Below are 19671 nucleotides of genomic sequence, written 5' to 3' on the forward strand. Positions count from 1 at the left end.
TTGGATTGGATGTACATCCTATTTTTTATTATACTACTGCAAAGGAAAAGCTTAATTTGTTATTTTCTAGATTCACTTTACAGCTACACTGATTTGTTGATTAATTGATTAGTTGTCAGCTATTAAATTAATTGCCAAACTATTTTGATAATCAAGTCAATTATATCACAACAGAAGTTATCTCAGGGCACTCTTCACATAGAGCAGGTCTAGACCGTGCTCTTTATTTAACATAGACCCAACATTCCCCCATGAGCAAGCACTTGGCAACAGCTGCAAGGAAAAATGCCCCTTTGACAGGAAGAAACCTTGAGCAGAACCCGGCTCTGGGTGGGCGGCCATCTGCCCTGACCGGTTGGGTTGAGAGAGAAACTGTCCATTAGATTTTCCCTGTCATCAAATATCTTGTTTTGTCCAACTGACAGTCCAAAACCCAAAGTCAATTTCAGTTTACAATGATATAAAGCAGTAAATCCCCACGTCGGAGAAGCTGGAATGAGGGAATTTTTGGCATTCTTGGTTTAAAAAAATGACTAAAACGATTCCTCTAGATTAATTTTCTGGTGATTGACTAATCGATTAATCAAACTAATCATTGCAGCTCTGTTATTCAGGTTGGTTCTCCACAATTAAATATTACGTCTACAATACTCACTTCATTTATTGCTCCTCTCAACAGCACACTTGTGGGTTTCGATATGGAAAGAGTGAGAGAATTTTCTTTTACAAACCCAGCAGCTGAATGGTTTCTCCCGTGTGGACTTTCCTGTGTTTGGCCAAAACTGACAACCAAAAAAACTCTGCATCACAGATTGAGCAGGTGTATGGTTTCATCCCAGTATGGATTCATTTGTGTCCGCAAAAACAAAAGGCTTTTCCACAGTCACTGCAAATATATGTTTTCTCTCCTGTGTGAGTTCTCATGTGCATCACAAGAGCTTTTTTCCATTTATAACTTACTTTACAAACTGGACAACTGTGCGGCTTATTGTTTGAATAACATTTCATGTGACTAACTAAGTTTCAGTCCATAAAGAAACGTTTACCACAAACTGAGCAACTATATAGTCTCTCTCCTCTGTGCCTTCTCATGTGCGTGATGCAAGACTGACTCAATAAAAAACCTTTCTCACAAGTCTCCATGTCAGCTCTGGTTCCACAAGTCTAAGTTCAGTAGTTCTTGATCTACATTTGGTTTTAACCGCCAACAGCTGCTGAACTTGTAGAAAATAATATATTTATAAGCTTACAAGCTATATAGGTCCTACCATTATTTTATGGTAATGCGATCAGTGATATAAGCAAAACGAATTCACCAAAAAATACATTCAGAAATATTTTCTTGTAATGATGACTCTAAACCTCAAAAGGTGAATTTTTTGGCCACTTGGGGGCAGTGGAAAGCACACTTAAGAAACTGTGAACCTGTCCTTTAAACTCTCACAACCTCATCAATGTTGTGACCCAGTTTAGTTTCATATCACTTCTCTTCTTGTTTCTTGTCTCTCTCTCTCTCTCTTGTCTCAGAAGACGTCACTCAGCCTTTCTTCTTTGTCTCCACAGTGTTTTAAGACACACTGGAAAAATTATGAACCTGTCCTGATCATGAGCGTATTTACCCACACCCCTTACCAGTTGGTGGCGGTAAGGCGCCATTTTTGCTTTTTCGCCAACCGTAAAACCGAAGAAGAAGAAGAAGATGGCGTCTAGCTGAGGAAGCTTCAGTTGGGTTCTTCTTTTTTAAAACTTAATTGACATGTAACAGGCAGCGCCCCTGCATGCATGTCTGAATGGAGTTTGTACTGTTCATCTTCCTCTGAGTGTTTTACCATTGAAGCATCTACCGATAGCCTACAAAGCTGTAATGAAGTTAGCTTAGCCGCCTAGCTTGAAGTAAACGGACGGGGATGTAACCTTAGCAACAGGGCGCTTCAGTCAGACTGTTAACACAGAGACCAAACTGTATTTTTTGACGGTGTTCGTCTGCAGAAAAAAAGTCAGTGTAACTGTTTGAACATGTCTAAAGTCCAAATGCTGAGAGCTTTTGTCAACCGGCGACTAACTGCGGCTGCTGAGGAGATATTAGTGCTGTTTGAGAGGATGATAGCAGAGTACGAGGAGGAGATAGACCGCCAGCGCAGACTGCTGCAGGACGGTCACGGTGGGAAGCCGGAGATCCGGGCTGACAAAGCAGGTGATAACAAGAGACAGCTCACTCTTTCAACACTATTTAACAAGGTTGCTCCTTGTCTTTAAACTACCTGACTGAACAGCAGGGACTCAGTTAAGGTGTTTTCACTTCCCCTTAAGTTGCAGAAACCTTTCTTCCTCAGTGTTTCTGCTCGGCCACTGCGGTGAGACGACAGTGTTGTTACCGCATGGTGCCATTCTTGCAGAAACTGATACACAATTCTCACAAAATCAATATCACTAGGGCTGCAACTAACAATTATTTTCATTATAGATGAATCTTTCAATAATTTTCTAGATTAATCAATTAGTCGTTTGATCTATAAAATGTCAGAAAATGGTGAAAAATATTGATCACTGTTTCACCAATTTTTTTATAGACCAAACAACTAATTGATTGATTGAGAAAATAGTTGATTGATTGATTTACATTCTTTAACAGTGCAACCAGACTAAGGTTTCAACACTATTGTATATGTATTTGTGTATTTCAGTGTATTCCGCAAATGTCAAGAAGCTCATGGTGATTAAAGAGGTTTCCCCTGAGCAGCAGGAGAGGAGCTCCAGTCTGGACCAGAAGGACCCAGATTCCCCACACATTAAAGAGGAACAGGAGGAACTCCGGACCAGTCAAGAGAGAGAGCAGCTGAAGGAGGCTGATGTCACTGAGTTCACCTTCCCTTTGAAGAGTGAAGGTGATGGAGAGAAACCTCAGTCTTCACAGCTTCATCAAAGACAAACTGAACAGATGGAAACAGAAGCTGACAGAGAGGACTGGGGAGGATCAGAACCAGCCAGGAACCTAGATCCAGATAGACATTTACAACCAGCTAGTAATAAGACTTCAAACTCCTCTGAGACTGAAGACAGTAATGATGGGTGGAAGCAACCCAGGGAACTTCAGTCAAGTTTAAATGCATTGAATAACACTCAAGTCCCTGTAAGCGATGTGGGATATAATGCTGCCAAAAAATCTTGCAGCTGCTCAGGGTGTGGCAAAAGATTTGGCAGCAAGGACCATCTACAGATCCACATGAAATGTCATACGGGTGAAAAAACATTTACTTGCCCATTCTGTGGTAAAAAATTCACAAAGCGCTCGAATTTGACCACGCATTTAAGAGTTCACACAGGAGAGAAGCCGTTCACCTGCTCGGTTTGTAACACAAGTTTTAGTCTGCGTTGTACGTTGGTGAATCACATGAGAGTCCATACTGGGGAGAAACCCTTCAGCTGCTCAGTTTGTAGTAAAAGATTTTCAAAAAAGGCTAATTTGAACACACACATGGCCCTCCATACTGAGGAGAAACCGTTTAAATGCCGGATATGTGACAAAAGATTCACTTGGCATTCACAGGTCAAAAACCATAAGTGTGTTGTTGACAGCAGTGGGTGAAGATGGAGAGCAGCAGTAAAATAAGACGAAATTTGAGAGACATCATAATAATACCGTGTCAATCAGGAGGAAAACCTTCTGGAGCCGTTTCAGGAACATTTTATAGGAGCTCAAAACCTGCATTTTGACTTGAAGAACCAGAGTTAAGATTTACAGGGTCGAGTTTTTAAAGCTGAATGTTATTGGGCTGGTGAAACAGCTGGGCTGCTACACAATGGTCCTCATGCAAGAAGCACTTGTACGAACAGATAAATTCTTAAGAGGCGGGTACGAGGGATTTCAGAAAATTTGTGGTGTTCATCAGTTTTGGTAGAATTTTCTCTGAGGTACAAATGAAATTTACAAGTTCAGAGGTGTCGTATGAAGCGTGAACAGACAGTCTGACGTTCTTCTCACGAGGAGAAACACTTGTGTGACCTGAAATCGTAATCTAAATTCATTTGGAGTTTAAATATGATACCGAAATCAGTTGTAAGAAGACATATATGTGAATGAAACTTGCCCGCATGTCCCCTTATATGGACGTTAGGGTTACGGTCAGGGTCAGGGTTGGGTTAGAGTTGGGTTGGGTTGGGTTAGGGTTAGGGTTAGGGTTAGGGTTAAGGTTGGGTTGGGTTAGGGTTAGGGTTAAGGTTGGGTTGGGTTAGGGTTACGGTTAGGGTTAAGGTTGGGTTGGGTTGGGTTAGGGTTAGGGTTAAGGTTAGGGTTGGGTTGGGTTAGGGTTAAGGTTGGGTTGGGTTACGGTTAGGGTTGGGTTGGGTTGGGTTACGGTTGGGTTAGGGTCAGGGTTAGGGTTAAGGTTGGGTTGGGTTAGGGTTAAGGTTGGGTTGGGTTAGGGTTAGGTGATACTAACGATTAAATCTCAGGAACATTCAGCTCCTCATGAACAGGTGAAATTCATCAGGCTATAAGCAGACCTCACAGAGAGGTCAGAGAGTTTCAGGGGAAGAATATGAAAATGTTCTTGCATGAGGACCATTGTGTACAGCATTTATTCATGCCATAAGGAAGCAGTGGTTGCCAGGGTGGAGAATTTCCTGAAATGTTAGTGACATTTCAAGTAGACCCCTCTTATCAAACCTCCATTAAAACATCACATTTGTAGAGCAGGAAATTCCAGGAACAATGCAATGAAGCTATGGATATCATAGATTCAAAGATGGCACCCTAATCATTCCAAAGAAAGTTGCTCACTGAGCGCAAACACCGAAAAAGTCTTTGCAGTGTTTCTCCCAGCTTCCTCATGCTTCTGCATACACACTGGCGTCTACCAGCCGAACCGGTGAATGAGATCAAATAATTCAATCATACAGTTCCTCTAGACTTTCCAAATGCTATTGAACCAAACGGATCAAATTTATTCACCAGCTGCTCCTTTTCCAGTGATCATGTACGGGGGAACGTGCTTTTTTTTTGGGCCAGTGTGTTTCACATGATGATCTTCGAGTTGCAAGACAAAGTGTGACCACTAGTCCAGTGCCATTCCTGTATGGAAGATTTAAAATGCCTCATTTAAAACAAGACATACAATACAAACTGTGATATGTCTTTGTCTTTAAAAACTGAATTAATTGTTTTTCATTAATTCATGAATTAGAAAAAGCTCTCAAGACTAAAGACAGCTTTGTATTTATTATTGGCAGCTCTATGCTTCCCTCTGCTGGTCAACACTGAAACGTAATAAAACCTCTTTATTTATTCTGTGCTGTGATTTGATTTTAATGTGGCATGAAAAAAAATCATGTCACAATGAAAAACAATGACATTTTTAAAGACACAAAGATAAATAATTGTCTTTTTAACATGTTTTCATTTAATTATGACAGTAAGTTAATACACAAAAAGGAAATACAAACACATATCAGTGTGTATTGTATTTCACTTCATTTTATGGCTTGATTTGTTTTAATTTAGGCATTTAAAATCCTCCGTATTTCAGGAAGGTTTCTCATTGCATGCAAAAAAAAAAAACTTGCCTTTTGGTATAATTTACCAAATCTTCACAGTTCAAACACAATGGGAACTCAGACAGGAAGTTGTAAAAAAGGGACTTAAAAAAAATTGTTTTAGATCCTTGGACTTATTGTTGGGAAAGAGCAGTGTTGAGGTAAATGATGAAGCCTTACCTGTTTGCTGCACATATGTGACCAACAGAAACTAGTCTGTTGTTTCTGCTGGAAATAACACTCATCAGCCACTTTATTAGGAACACCTGTGCAATGTAATGCAATCCAATACAACAGCTCTGCCAGGTTATTGTTATGGGAATATTTCATCATGCAAGTTATGCAGTTTTTATGTAAAAAAAAATTTTTTTTTTAACCATTTGTGGAGGTTTTATTGTTCTTTTTTTCTGCTGGCAGAGTACATGCACAAACCTGAAGGTGTAAACTGTCCTGGAGCTTTTTTTTTTTTTATATACAGAATCATTAAAGGGTTTACTTTGGTTGTGTGTTTTGACAGTTTTGCAAAAATATTTATTTTATTACTTTTTATTAAAGAAACCTGTTCAATAAGAATGTTCTTGAACATTCAGTGTTTACACATTTTAAATGTATATTATGTCTATATAGTGTTTAAGGTTTGAGAAAGCTCATGGTCATGTTAAGAAACCCATGAATTGTTGGACTGAGAACAGTCTACACTCCCATCCATCACCCACAGAAGTGACATCAACTTTTTCACACCACCATCACATCACCAGTTCAGCAGGAAGGACTTCCAAAACCTAAATATATATATACAGTTTACTATCATGTATGACCAACAAAAACATTAAATAATCTCATATGAGAAGCTGATTCCAGCAAATGTCTGTCTTGTTTGATTAAAAACTATTAAAATCAATTTTATATATATGTGTGTGTGTGTGTGTATAGAGAGAGAGAGAGAGAGACGTGGAGAGACGTGGATCTACCACACCAGACAGGACCCCAGGTGCAGGCTGTGCAAAGATGCTCCTGAGACAGTTCAGCACATAATAGCAGGGTGTATGATGCAGGCAGGAACAGCGTACATGGAACGCCATAACCAAGTGGCTGGCATAGTGTACAGGAACATCTGCACTGAGTATGGGTTGGAGGTCCCAAGGTCACAATAGAAGACACCTCCTAAGGTGGTTGAGAATGACCAAGCCAAGATCCTGTGGGACTTCCAGATCCAGACTGACAAGCTGGTGATGGCTAACCAACCGGACATCGTGTTGATCGACAAACAACAGAAGAAGGCAGTGGTGATAGACGTAGCAATCCCAAGCAACAGCAACATCAAGAAGAGGGAACACAAGAAGCTCGAAAAATACCAAGGGCTGAAAGAGGAGCTAGAAAAGATGTGGGGAGTGAAGGCAACAGTGGTGCCAGTGGTAATGGGAGCACTGGGGGGCTGTGACCCACAAACCGGGAGAGTGGCTCCAGCAGATTCCAGGTACAACATCTGAGGTCTCTGTTCAGAAGAGCGCAGTCCTAGGAACAGCTAAGATACTGCGCAGAACCCTCAAACTCCCAGACCTCTGGTAGAGGAACCGAGCTTGAGGAGGACACACCACCACCCCCCCATGGGAGGGAATATCTATTGGAAGAATGGTGTCTTCAGCTTTGGCATTGATTCTACAGTCTCTGAACTCTACTAGAGGGATGAACGTTATCCTTCCAATAGATATTCTCTCATTTGGTGTTTTGATGATGATGATGATGTTTATTAAGCACTGAAAAGCACAAAGATGCACTAAATGCAAAGATTATGGATGCTGATGCTTAACTGACTGATGGAGAATATTGACAACCTGATTTTTTGTAAAAAATGACACTTTTGCAAAAACAGGCTTATAAAATTCTGTTAAAATTGCAGATTTGATTTTGTTTTTATGATCAGAACTGTCTAATCTCGAATCTAAATAGTCAAATATGAATCTTTTTTTTTGACCCCTCCTCCCCCATTCTTTCATTGAAATATGAAAATACTTCACATAGGATTTTTTTTAATTTTCAAAATGATGCTCGTGCTGCAATTCAAAAACCACAAATACATTAAAGCACTTCCTCAGATGTCCACTGGGCGGCAGCAGTGTCTTATTGAACTTCATTCATAACCAAAAGAACTTAATACTGACACTATAAACCTCTTAGAAATCCCTGATGTCTTCATTAAATCAGGACTTTTTCCATCCATTTATAATGCCAAAGCTTGAATAAGTAAAAACATTTGTTACATTTTTAGTAATCGGTTGATTTACGGACACTAAGAAATGTTTTGATGCCTTTTGTGCATAATTATTGGATATCAATGGATTATTCATGTGAAAAAGACCTCAAAATGTATTAAAAGTTCAGTTTATGACCCCTGACAGGAAGTTAAAGGTTCTCACTCACTTTGTTTGCTTTGCTTTATTGTCTGAAAGTGTTATTATACTGTAAACTGTCTCAAATGTCAATATCAGCCTCAACAATCTTTTATCGGTCGTGCTTGTTTCAATTTGTGACTGACAGATTATAAACTACAGGAATGCAAGTGATTCATTCAAAAAAAAAAAAAAAAAAAAAAACAGGTCACATCATTTCGTCATACTAGTGACTGTGTGTGCGTGTGTGTGCGTGTGTGTGTGTGTGTGTGTGTGTGTGTGTGTGTGTGTGTGTTCACCTTGCCTGGGTGTGTCCCTCTAAAAGCAGCAGGTAGTCTATCGCCGCAGTTTCGTCTGTGCCTCTGCTGGGAACACTTGAACCGTCCGGGATGGATCTGTTCGCCTACAAATCGCTTCTGTTTTTGCTCTCTTTCATCGGTAAGAACAAATAAAAAGGCTACTTGACTCAGAGTATCATTTATCTGCAGAATAAACTGCGATTTATATTCTTTCTTTCTTTTTTTATATTGATGCTTTTTGCTGCGTGTGTGCCAGGAAATGTAACGCAGACTATTTGAATCCATGCTGAAATATTATAAAATGACCAAAGTTCTCCTCAAATGCAAAATGATTGTAGTCTACTTTATGACTTTATGTTTCTACTTTACTTTTTCTCAAATTCTCGACCTGTTAGAAACCTTTACGGAGTTTTAGGGTGACCCTTAAAGCAACACAGGTAACCTGACTTTGTCCCCTTTTTGCGTTTAGGATGCTGTGCGGCGCAGGACATCCTGCCGGACGGCCCGGTGGACGCAGTTTTGGGGAAAAATGTGACTATAACGACCCTGCTTGACAAACCGGCTTACGCCTTCATAATCTGGAATTTCAACGACGGGAAGGAGCAGACTAACATTGCTACCGCGAAGCCAGATGGGCTGAACGTAAAGGCACCTTACGAGGGAAGAGTGTCCATAAACAGGACCAACGGCAACTTGTTCCTGAGCTCCCTGAAGTCGGAGGACAACGGGGATTACAGCATTACCATCGTATCCCCTGATGGCTCCTCTAAAACCGCAGAGATCAAGCTCCGAGTCCTGGGTGAGTCACCTCCACCTGTTACAACACCTCATTTTTTGCTTTCCATTGACTATTTTAATAGATCCCCCCCCCCAAAAAATAATTCCTGCATTGGATTACAACTATGCCGAATTGAACAGTGTCTCATAACGGTTCAGAAAATCGTTTTATTGCTATACTTACATGTTTGCAACGTTTCTATGAAGCACCACTTTAAATACACATATATTAAAGTGTTGTTCGGTCTACCGGTCCTGTCTTACAGGTTTAGGTCATTTTTAAGTTGACACTCCATTAAAGTAAGATGCTTCTCGGACTATATTTATGCCGAATCAATAAACGGCTCCTGTAGATCCAGAATAAAGTAATTGACGTTGTGTTTTTGGTTTACAGCGTCTCATTTAATCAATTTTAAGTACAATTGCTAGTTTTTCTAACGCGGTTTGGTGAAGCCTGAAGCTTCGAGCCACACCTGTTATGGGCGTAGTGCAGAGATCACTGCGCTGCCTGAAACTCTTCAATATGCAGTTAAATTGTAGTTTAGCAACCACTCTGGCGGACTATATTCCGTGGCGGAGGGAAAGTGATACTCCTTTTTCCAATTTGTTGCTTCAATAATTCAAGCAACTGTTAAGCATACGAGTTTTTTTTTCTTCTAAATTATAGTGTGTTACGACAACTGACTGTTCTAGTAAAATTTCACAGTAGTGCCTTAAGTGGGTAATTCCTCCAGGATTTAATTTCTTGATTTTTAATAAATAACTTGTTCCCGTTAGAGAAGTGATTCAAATTAACTTTATAGTGTGATTTTTTAGGAAAACAACATATCAAAGACGTAAAAGACAGTAAACTTTTGGCTCCTCGTGCTGCTTCAGGGCGTGGCTCCTCATACTGTACTTGGATGGTGTTTGTGTGTGTTTAGGTTCATTTAGGAGTGTTTGGTTCTCTCTCTCTCTCTCTGTGTGTGTGTGTGTGCTGTGACCTCACTTTTACAACCCTCACATTAATGCTGCTTCAAAGCTTTAAAACACACACACATGTAGAACAGTAAATATTAGTGCTGGCAAAGCAACACAGCAAATCCAGAGTTTTTTGTTTACAGATGCAAAGATAATAACTGAGTGAAAAGACCACATAATATCCTGTATATGCAGGATTATAGCAGGGAGGTGTTATCTGTGTGTGACCTGCTGACCTCTGGTGGTTAGATTTTGCCATTTTATAGTCATTCATGCTAAAATCCTGCAAAATTTTATATTTTCTAGTAAAAACTGCACATAAAAACTGTAATTCTCCACTAATCATTTTTCTTTCATATTAAAGAATTAAATGACCAAAGAGCTTCAACGATTAGTCGAGTTTTTCTATTTTCATGATCTTTTTTAAGGGAAAATGTGAATATTTTCTGGTTAGTAAACTGAATATCTCTGGGTTGTGGACAAAACAAGACCAGTGATTGACGTCTTTCACCATTTTATGGACTAATCAACGAGTCAGTTAATCAATAATTAGAATAACTGTTAGCTGCAGCCCTGAATGACAACATTTAATGAGAAATTATTGCTTGTAGTGATGACACACAGAGAGTTATCACCATCTCTGCAGCTCTGCAGAGCTTTTACGCCTCTCAGCCGCTCTCACTTTTGGTTTTGCGTCACATTTCCTGTCTGTTATAAACCCACTGTACACGACCTGCCGAGCAGCAAAGCGCAGACACACAGTTAGAGACCAACTGGTGAAGAAAGTGGAACATTTAGAAGCTCAGATTCCAGATATTCCTCTCAGGAGTTGGCGGAGAGCAAACCAGAGTTTGCAAACAGTTTGCAAACATATCAGCTGTAACAACTTTAAAAATTTGCAAACTCAACTCTGTATGTTGTCAGTGTGATGCACTAATGTTATAATTTAACTAATATTCAAATCATTTCATATTTACTGGAGATCTGTCGATGACCCAGAATGAACCCGTTCTGCAGCCTTTCCTTACAAGGAATATGTAACATTTCTGGCTTCATCTTTCTGCTGCAGTGACGACTTTCTCTCATTCAAGACTTTTACATTAATGCTCCTTTTACAAGAGGAAGAAGTTCTCTCTCAGGCTGCATCACTGATAGATCTATAAACGTATTTAGCTGTTGAAGTCTTAATGAAGGAGCGTCGCTCCGCAGATCCTCACGGTGAATCCACTGGCAGTTTCACATCAGCTTCATCAGAAAACGTTATCAGAGTTCTGCTTCTTGTTTTAGAAAGTCCCACATGCACAAGCACTGAACGAGTGTTAAAACACTGATCTGATACGAAATGATATTGATCTCCTCAAGGCCTTAAAATAGGCTGTTAAACTGACCCAGTTTTTACCAAACAAACAGGTGGAAATAAGACATTTATTTGGGGACTGTTTTCAGTGGCGGATGAATCCAAATTTGGTGCTCTAGTGAATCTTTCTGGCAGCAGAGTGGTGTGTGTTGATAAAGGAACATGTCACAAAATGTCTTCAGATGTTTTTTTACATAAACCATCATACTGATCTGAGTCACAGTATTTTTTCATGCAGTTAATTTTTGTTTTTTTCTTATTTCAGTCGCCTTGAAAAGTTAAACATTTAGATACTTTTAACTATTACAACCAAAATCACAGTATTAATACCAGCACATCTTATTATGGCTCAGCTTTAAACGATTGTTTTGATAATTGGATAATGTGATGATTATTTTCTCAAGTATCAATTTATTGTTTTAGCTGTGAAATGTCAGAAAATAGTGAAAAATTGTCAAAGATATTAAGTTTATTATTGTATGCATATTTATAGATTATCAAAATAGTTCCAGATTGATAAGTTTTCATGATATACATTTTTTTATTTTTAGGATAAGTTTGACTAATAAACGAAGTAACTAACTGTCACAGCGTTTACTCTGTTCAGGAAACAGCTGACTCTACAGTTATCTTAGATTATGTAAACGTCTCCAGTCATCTGCATCACGCTGACTTATCTTTGCATGTCAGTTTTTTAATCTTTATTTATCAAAGGACGGTTGGCAATGGAGCATAAAGTCTCCCAGCATTCCTTGTGACTGTCATTCATGCAGTTACGCTCATTTCCACCCTTGGGTCGCCCAGTTAAACCACAAATTGGCAAATACTTAAAAAATAAAATCCCCAGTGTCTCAGTTTGTTTGTTTCTTTAGTGTCTTCCTTTGGCAGGAGCAGATCTTTTATATCCTTGAGGTAACTTGGTTTACAAAGAAGGAAAAATGATCCCAAAATCTCCAGAGAAACCATTGTTTTAAGTTACTCAATCAACTCTTAGAGGCCTCAGTTGTTGCCCCGCCGTCAGAACTTGTTACCACTCCCTCACGTTGCACCATCACACCTGCTGCTGTTGCCTAATCATCAATAAGCAGCCTGTGCATTTAGGATTATTGAGAACGAGTCCAGCAGGTCTAGTTGCTGTGATTTCACAGCGTCTTCATTCGCGCCATGCAAATGGTGATTTCAGAGCACAGTTATTGCTTGACTGAAGAGAAACCGGCTTCGGTTGAGCAGGTTGTTAATTTTTACGCCCTCGTGTTTAATAAATGCTGCCGTTCACTGCTCCTGTGTGGAAGTGTGGAAGGATTTCATCAACAAAACTGCTGGTTGCTTTAATCACAGAAGAAAAATCCACTGTAAAAAAAAACACACTCAAATGTGAAATTAGGCAAGGCAAGTTTATTTGTATAGCACATTTCATTTTACATAGAACATAAAAGGCATTAAAACAGAATATAAAAGCAACACAAGTAAAAAGACATATAAAAACAATTAAAAAGTGTTAAAGTTGGACATAAAAAGAAGCTAAAAAGGGAATAAGACAGATAAAACAGGAGAATAAAAGTAACAGTGCAGTGTAAAATATTATATATCTATATCTTCAGTTGTGATTTAAAGAACTGAGAGTTGCATCAGACCTGCAGTTTTATGAGAGTTTGTTCCAGATATGTGGAGCATAAAAACTGAAAGCTGCCTCTCCATGTTTAGTTTTGACTTAGGGGACAGAAAGCAGACCTGATCCAGACCGCCTGAGAGGTCTGGATGGTTCATAACGTAGCAGCAGATCAGAAACCATTTAGTGCTTTATAAACCAACAGCAATATCTTAAAGTCAATTCTTTGACAGACAGGAAGCCACTAGTCCTCACTAAGACTTTCTTGGTCTTAGTGAGGACTCGTATTGGACCGTAGTCCCCTGGTGATACGGTTATGTAAATTTGTGTATCATCTGCATAACTGCGGTAGCATATTTTGCGGTTTAGTTGGGAGTTTAGTTGTGTTTCTGGATCCATTTAGTTTTATTGTTTGGTTTCTTTTTTTATATATATACTGGACAAATGTGGACAAAATGGAGGAACTTTTGCACAAAATCAAGAAAACGCGTAATCACCAACCTTAAAGTTTTAGGTTTTGGTGTCGGAAAAAAACATCTTTACTGTATCTTCATTCTTTTCCTGTTTGCTGTAAAAGTTGGAATTCAAATAATGTCTCAAATGATAGAGTTGTCAAGTGTGAGTTGCTGCTGGTTTTGAAGTGTTATTCCTCCCCCTGAATTCTCAATTTCAGATATTTCTTTTAATTATTATCGTCAGCGTTCGTCTCCTGGATAATTTAACAGCACTGTAGGTTGATGTCACGACCACCAGTTTGAAATATTTCAACTGTGTTTCTGAGAAATCAGGTTTGGTGGATGTCTCTATACACTACAATTCCCATGAGCCTCAGCTGCTACGGAGAAGAGCTGTAGTGAATTGAAAATGCTTTATTGTTGCAGTTGGGAACAAAGTTTTGCACCATAATTTATGAATTCATCCAAAATAAAGCCAGAAGTTGGAAGTGAACTCATTCAAGCTAATATAAATGTATTCTGTCTGTTGATAAAGATGCACTTAACTAAATTTTAAGCTCTGTAATTGGACGTATCTTACTGAAATGCATCTTGGGAGTCATAGTTGAATTCTCTCCTTGTGTTGTTATGTCCACAGGCTTGTACCTTTTTGACTTTTTATCAAGGAACCAGAAATTTTCTAACACAGCTGTTGATTTTTGTACTGATGTTTCAACCAGGAGAACCAGGAGTGTCTTTGAGAACGTGAACCAATTCATACCACTTTTAAGTTCTATCGTGTCTCGTTGTCAAAAACAAATAAAGGCTGGTTGTTAATAAAGACCAGGTGGAATTAAATATTTAGTTAATTTTGGCCACTTCTACTGTGCTGTTTTTTCAATCAGTGTGAAGCTACTGTCACCAAAAACTCAACACTTCCTGCAAATGTTTCTCAGGGATTTTACACTTTGAAGTGCTGGAGGCTTTAATATGAATTTAATATGCTCAGTATGTGCATGATTACAGACACTAAATGGCATTAAATGAGATCAGCAGCTACTCTGGATTATAACATGTTTCAAGCTTGGCGCTCTTCATCAGGCAGCATCGTCATCTGATATTAAATTCCCTCACATTTTTACATCTGAGTATTTGTATCTTGCTCCACTGTTTTCTAACGGCTTTGAAGATGAAACGTATGTACAGGACGTGTTGAGTTTCATTGATAGTAACTTGACAGAGATCAAAAAAACTGCAAAGTTGAACCAACTACTATTAAAGTTGTGAGATAGAACATTAGAACAGCAGTGTTTGTATCACTTGGAAGCAGTTTAAACAGAAGCAGCTCAGTGTCTTGTTAAAGTATTATAAAATATACTTATGGAACAGGATAAATTAGAAATAAAGGCCCAGTTGAGACTTTAAAGTAGTCCGAGATATTTTTATGCATTTATTTATCGATCCCTTCCTCTCCTCTGGTTCTCCCACATTTGATTCTATTAATTTGACTGTCTCTTCATTTGTTCCTCATGCAAAACGCCCTCCTTGTGTTTCCCCGCAGAGCCGGTATCCAAAGCGACCATCACATCCAACATGCCTGAAGCCATCGAGCACAACAGCACCGTGATCCTCACCTGCGCCGCTAAAGGCTCCTTCCTCAAGTTCGGCTGGTTAAACAAGACCGCACCCATCGTGGCCGACACACGAATCACGATAAAAGATGTTTGTTGATACGTTTTTCTTAAAGTTTTTTTTGTTTTTTTTTGCCTGGGGAAATGACTGAAGTAGATTTAGATTTAACCACATTTTCTCTTTAGTTAGTCAGTTATTAGTTCTATTAGTTCACTGACAGAAAAATAATCGGCAACTACTTTGATAATCGCTTATCATTCATGTTCCAGCCTTCCAGTCATTTGTGAATATTTGCTGCTGTTCTTACTTTAATGTGAGAGTAAAATTAAAAATCTTTGTATTTTTCAGATGTTTTATAGACCAAATTCTTAATAATCACCAGATTTCATTGATAATGACAATAATTCTTAGTTGCAGCCTGAGTTCATTAATTTGTTCATTTAGCTCTTATTTTTTTCTTTTAATTCATTCAAATGAGTTGAATCAATATCAAATTTCATGACGTGTAATAGAGATTTTCATTTATTTATCCATATTCACATTCAAGTTAAGTTTAGGAACACAAACTGTTAAAGCACTGAATTGAATCACAGTTATTTCTGACCACTAGTGGCAGTGTGGAGCACGTTTTTCTGACAATTTTACTGTATTTCTATTATTTCACTGAAAGACAGGGAGAAGGAAGAAGAAGCTAGCAAACACTGATACAAACAATGTGTAAAGATTTAGTTTGTACTTTCTCACTCTATTCATTAATTTGTGTATAAGTGATGTAATTTCTTCTTTGGATTGAATCACAGGGGGAAACATCCAGCACGTTGACCATCACAGATGTCCTCAGGTCAGACCTGGTTGGTCCCATCTACTGTACAGCTGCCAACAAACTGGAGACGGAGAAGAGCGCCGCCTTCAACCTCACCGTCTTCTGTGAGTATTGCGCCTGCACCGCCGCCCACACAGGAAGTGACAAATTTGGGGTGAAAGAGAAGAAGAACCAGCTAGTTAGCATTAGCAGCGATTAGCAGCCACCTGTTTCACCGGAACACCTATAAACTGTTTTTAACTACTGCTTAATTTGACTGTTAGTTACCTCTTCCTACACGGTGATTATATGACATCACAGCTGATGTTATTACACCCACACTGTTTGACTCATCAGCGACCTTTGAGATAGAAATACATTCAACAAGACAAAAGCCTGAGAGTTAAAGGTGAGGCAAAGACACTGCATCAAAAATCGTCCTTCTCAACGTCATAACTCAGTCAAATCTGAACGCACAGACATGAAACACATATTAATAACATTCACTTCCTGAGGATCATTATATCTGATGTCCGTCGCCAATAAACCTCCATAAATACACTTAGAAACCAGAGAAAAAAGTATCACAGTGATCCAGGGATAGTCGTCTGTACATCATGTTACACTGCAAACAGGAGCTGCTAACAGCTGATCCACATGACCTTTAATGGAGACTATTTGCAGCAGCGGCTACCTGTAGCTGACATTACAACAGATCATCTGATTCATTTCTGTCGTCACATCGGTTCCCAAACAGGCCGACATGTTGCTGTTAGCTTGTTTCCATCTGTCAGATTAGCAGAGATCCAGTTTAAAATACGAGGATGTCGACCTCCATCGTACGCTGCAGGTGTTTGTTACCCTGAATGACTTTTTATTGTTTTTTCTTGAGAAATCAAAATTTAGTTAATTGATTGTTGTGAAATTGTTGCTGCTCCCCAGAGGATGAACGTGTTAATTAACCTTGTTTCCTTTCCTCTAGCGCCATCAGGACAAACTTAACATTTTTAGCTCTTCTGCTGCGGACTCTCGTGCTTACCAATGAGACTTCACACTGCTGAATCCGCCTTTGTGCCAGTTTGACAGTTAGAAGTGCCCACATCCTTTTGTTTACTTTACAAGGACTTAATCTCGCATTGTTTGCCGCATTTCTCAGAACAAGCTCCACACCCACTAGTCACAAAGAAGGTCAGACGTGAGTCATCGGCTTCCATTCTTTCACACCCCAACAGGTCATTTATTATAGATTGTTTCTTCCTCTGTTTCACATGGCCTTTTATGATGATGCGCTAACTTTTTTTATATCCGTAATTATGACGATGATCTGACTCCTGGGACGCTCAGATATAAATGGCAGCAGTGTTGCAACCGTGTGACGGTTAGTTGAGGTGTGTGTTTGCAGGTCGACTCCCTGACTGAACCAGACTGTGTACACAGCGGCCTGCACTTCCACTCCTTCCTCATGACTAACCTGAAAGGCAGAGAAACCGCTCGGACCGCTGACTAACCCTTTTAATTAATCATAGCAGGAGGGTTTCATTTACTCCCACTGTATGGCGAAGTTGGTAAAAATTTAACTACTTTTATAATCCAGTGAGCGGCTGCGACAGGTGTGTTAGGAGTTGAAACTGTCTCTCAGTTAAATAAAGAAATAAAAACACCATCTAAAGTCATGTCAGCAACATCAGTAAAATAATCAGCAGCTAGAAAGGCTGAACAGTCCTCTGACCTTAAAGGACGGGTTCACAATTTTTCAAGTGTGTTAAACCAGCAGTCAGGTGTCCATATGAACAGTGAAAGAGGTTTTCCTCGCTGTAATCATTCCTCCTGTTCATACTGGATATTCAAAGATCCTTCAAATGTGTTTTCAATGGAAGTGATGGAGGCTGAAATCTACAGTGTGTCCACACAGTCATTTAAAAGTCTCTGTGAAGCTTCTATTCAGCTTCAGCAGTCTGAGTTAGTCATATCAAGTGGATATCTGACACATTTACAGTCTTTTTAGCATCAAATTCCCTCTTTGTGGTTCCTCGGACAGTGTTTCCCTGTTGAGCTGCAGGTGGAAGTATAGTAACAAAAAGAGGGACTTTGGCACTAAAAAGACTGTAACGTTAAAAGATATCTACTTGATTTGACTCATTTGGATGCTGAAGCTTCATATTAGCTTCAGATAAACTTTTAAATACATTTTGCACAGAAGCTGAACTAACCTCTCTCCATGTGTTGTTGACCCTCAGACGGACCAGATGAAGTCAAAGTCACTCCTTCAAACCCTTCCCAGTACATCAAAGTCGGCTCCAACTTCAGCCTGTCCTGCTCAGCCAGCTCCGACCCGCCCGCCACCTTCGTCTGGTACCGCAACCAGACCATGTTGGAGAACGAGGGTCCCGTCCTACGTCTGGAAACTATCGAGAAGCTCGGATTAGCGAGGGAAATGGCGGAGTACTCATGCGGTGCCAAAAATGCCAAGACCGGGCGCACCGTCCCCTCGACTGGCGTTTCCTTCGTCGCCATGGGTGAGTGATCTGACCGAGCTGTCAGCTGACAGGTTGTTAACCTTCTTCTTCATTGAATTCAAACTCTGTCACTACTTTGGGGTTTTTAATCCTGCAAATATCTATATATAATATAAATCTAAGAACTGTAATATTGATATAACTTGTTCCTGCAGTGTCTGGCAGCTGAAATCAGTTCTTGAATAAAGAAAATTTAAATTCTTTACATCAAGTTTTGGTGCCAACAGGTTGGAAATCTTGTTTTAAAGTTTTAAAACTTTCCAAAAAAATCAAAAACCCTACTTAATAACTTGACAGTTGATTCTTGGCCCTGGAAACAGCAGCTGACAAAACAATCTCCTCTCAACGTCCACTTGCTTTTCGACCACTTGTTTGGTCAGTTGTCATGGAAGTTTCCATCACTCCTCGTGTTGACCGTTCATTCTTGACTTACCGCAGTTGACAAAGTGTGAAAGCTCTGAAAGCTCCGGAAAAACAGCGAGTGAGTGGACGTTGAGTTGAGATTGTTTTATCATCTACTGAAAACACGTTTAAAAGCATAAAGTTGAACATAAACTGTACTTAAACTTCTCTAAACAGAAAAAAATACTCACTACTTACCGCTTATAAAACATGACTTCTTCACTTTCTTCTCATTGAATGATTATTTCCTTGCATTCAATCTTTTTTTTTAAAGAGTATTATTATTATTTTGTAAAGTATAGAGGCGGGCATGGTTGAATTTTCAATATGTTGTCATATCAGTTATCCTGACTGTTTGCAACCTTTTGAACTCTGCAGCGTGTTAAAGACGTAGAATCCAACTACTCAAGTTTTTATACAAACTGTAATTCTTGTGGTTTTAAAACCAACTGCTGAAGCTGCAAAACTGTGATGAGATACAAGAAATCACACCGTAACTGACTTTTAACAGTTACGGTGCTCCGTTACAGCAGCTGTTGTCAGAAAATTACACCGCTGTGATTTTAAGTTAAAATACATTTTCGTACAGTTTCCATTGAAAGGCAGCGTTTAGACCTCCTCCTGCATCATGGTTGCTGTTAGCAGCTGTGATCTGTCCTGCTGTTATTACAGACTTGTCTGAACTCGCCGCCATCCCTCCATTCACTCATGGACTCGTCTCAAGCCCATAAACCTCTAGGGCTTATGGGAAATGATGTTCGTTAAAGGCTTCTGATCCACAGCTGCATTTTTACTGATCAGTTACATGTTAATGAGATTTTTAATGAGGTTTTCCTGCTTCTGGAACAGAATCTGGAAATTCAGGTTTGACTTTGGCAGAAACGTCTGAAGCAGCTGAAAGAGTTGCCGAGGAAAACAAAAACATTTCTTACATCAATCACCTGCATTTCAAATTCTCTAC

The 19671-nt window shown here is 39.3% G+C and overlaps 2 protein-coding genes and 3 gene segments (V, D, J or C); 4 read left to right on the forward strand and 1 right to left on the reverse strand.

The window, feature by feature from the left end:
- The window catches only part of LOC121913208, an 899212-nt gene that overhangs the window by 47335 nt on the left and 832206 nt on the right, over positions 1 to 19671 (forward strand).
- The window catches only part of LOC121913212, a 747540-nt gene that overhangs the window by 36732 nt on the left and 691137 nt on the right, over positions 1 to 19671 (reverse strand).
- The window catches only part of LOC121913210, a 756822-nt gene that overhangs the window by 33256 nt on the left and 703895 nt on the right, over positions 1 to 19671 (forward strand).
- LOC121913193 (zinc finger protein 13-like) lies at positions 277 to 4134 on the forward strand. Its single transcript, XM_042435894.1, has 2 exons — positions 277 to 2194; positions 2685 to 4134. Exons 1-2 carry the CDS (start codon positions 2017 to 2019, stop codon positions 3584 to 3586), a joined length of 1080 nt encoding a protein of 359 aa, XP_042291828.1. The 5' UTR covers positions 277 to 2016; the 3' UTR covers positions 3587 to 4134.
- The window catches only part of LOC121913164 (carcinoembryonic antigen-related cell adhesion molecule 1-like), a 35469-nt gene continuing 24025 nt past the window's right edge, over positions 8228 to 19671 (forward strand). The window contains exons 1-5 of the mRNA XM_042435844.1: positions 8228 to 8360; positions 8691 to 9020; positions 14920 to 15080; positions 15791 to 15917; positions 18030 to 18308. Of these exons, the coding sequence (XP_042291778.1) occupies positions 8312 to 8360; positions 8691 to 9020; positions 14920 to 15080; positions 15791 to 15917; positions 18030 to 18308 (946 nt within the window). The 5' untranslated portion in view covers positions 8228 to 8311. The remainder of the gene's footprint in view (positions 8361 to 8690; positions 9021 to 14919; positions 15081 to 15790; positions 15918 to 18029; positions 18309 to 19671) is intronic.

The sequence above is a fragment of the Thunnus maccoyii genome, chromosome 15 (assembly GCF_910596095.1).
Source record: "Thunnus maccoyii chromosome 15, fThuMac1.1, whole genome shotgun sequence".
In the NCBI taxonomy this organism is placed as follows: domain Eukaryota; kingdom Metazoa; phylum Chordata; class Actinopteri; order Scombriformes; family Scombridae; genus Thunnus; species Thunnus maccoyii.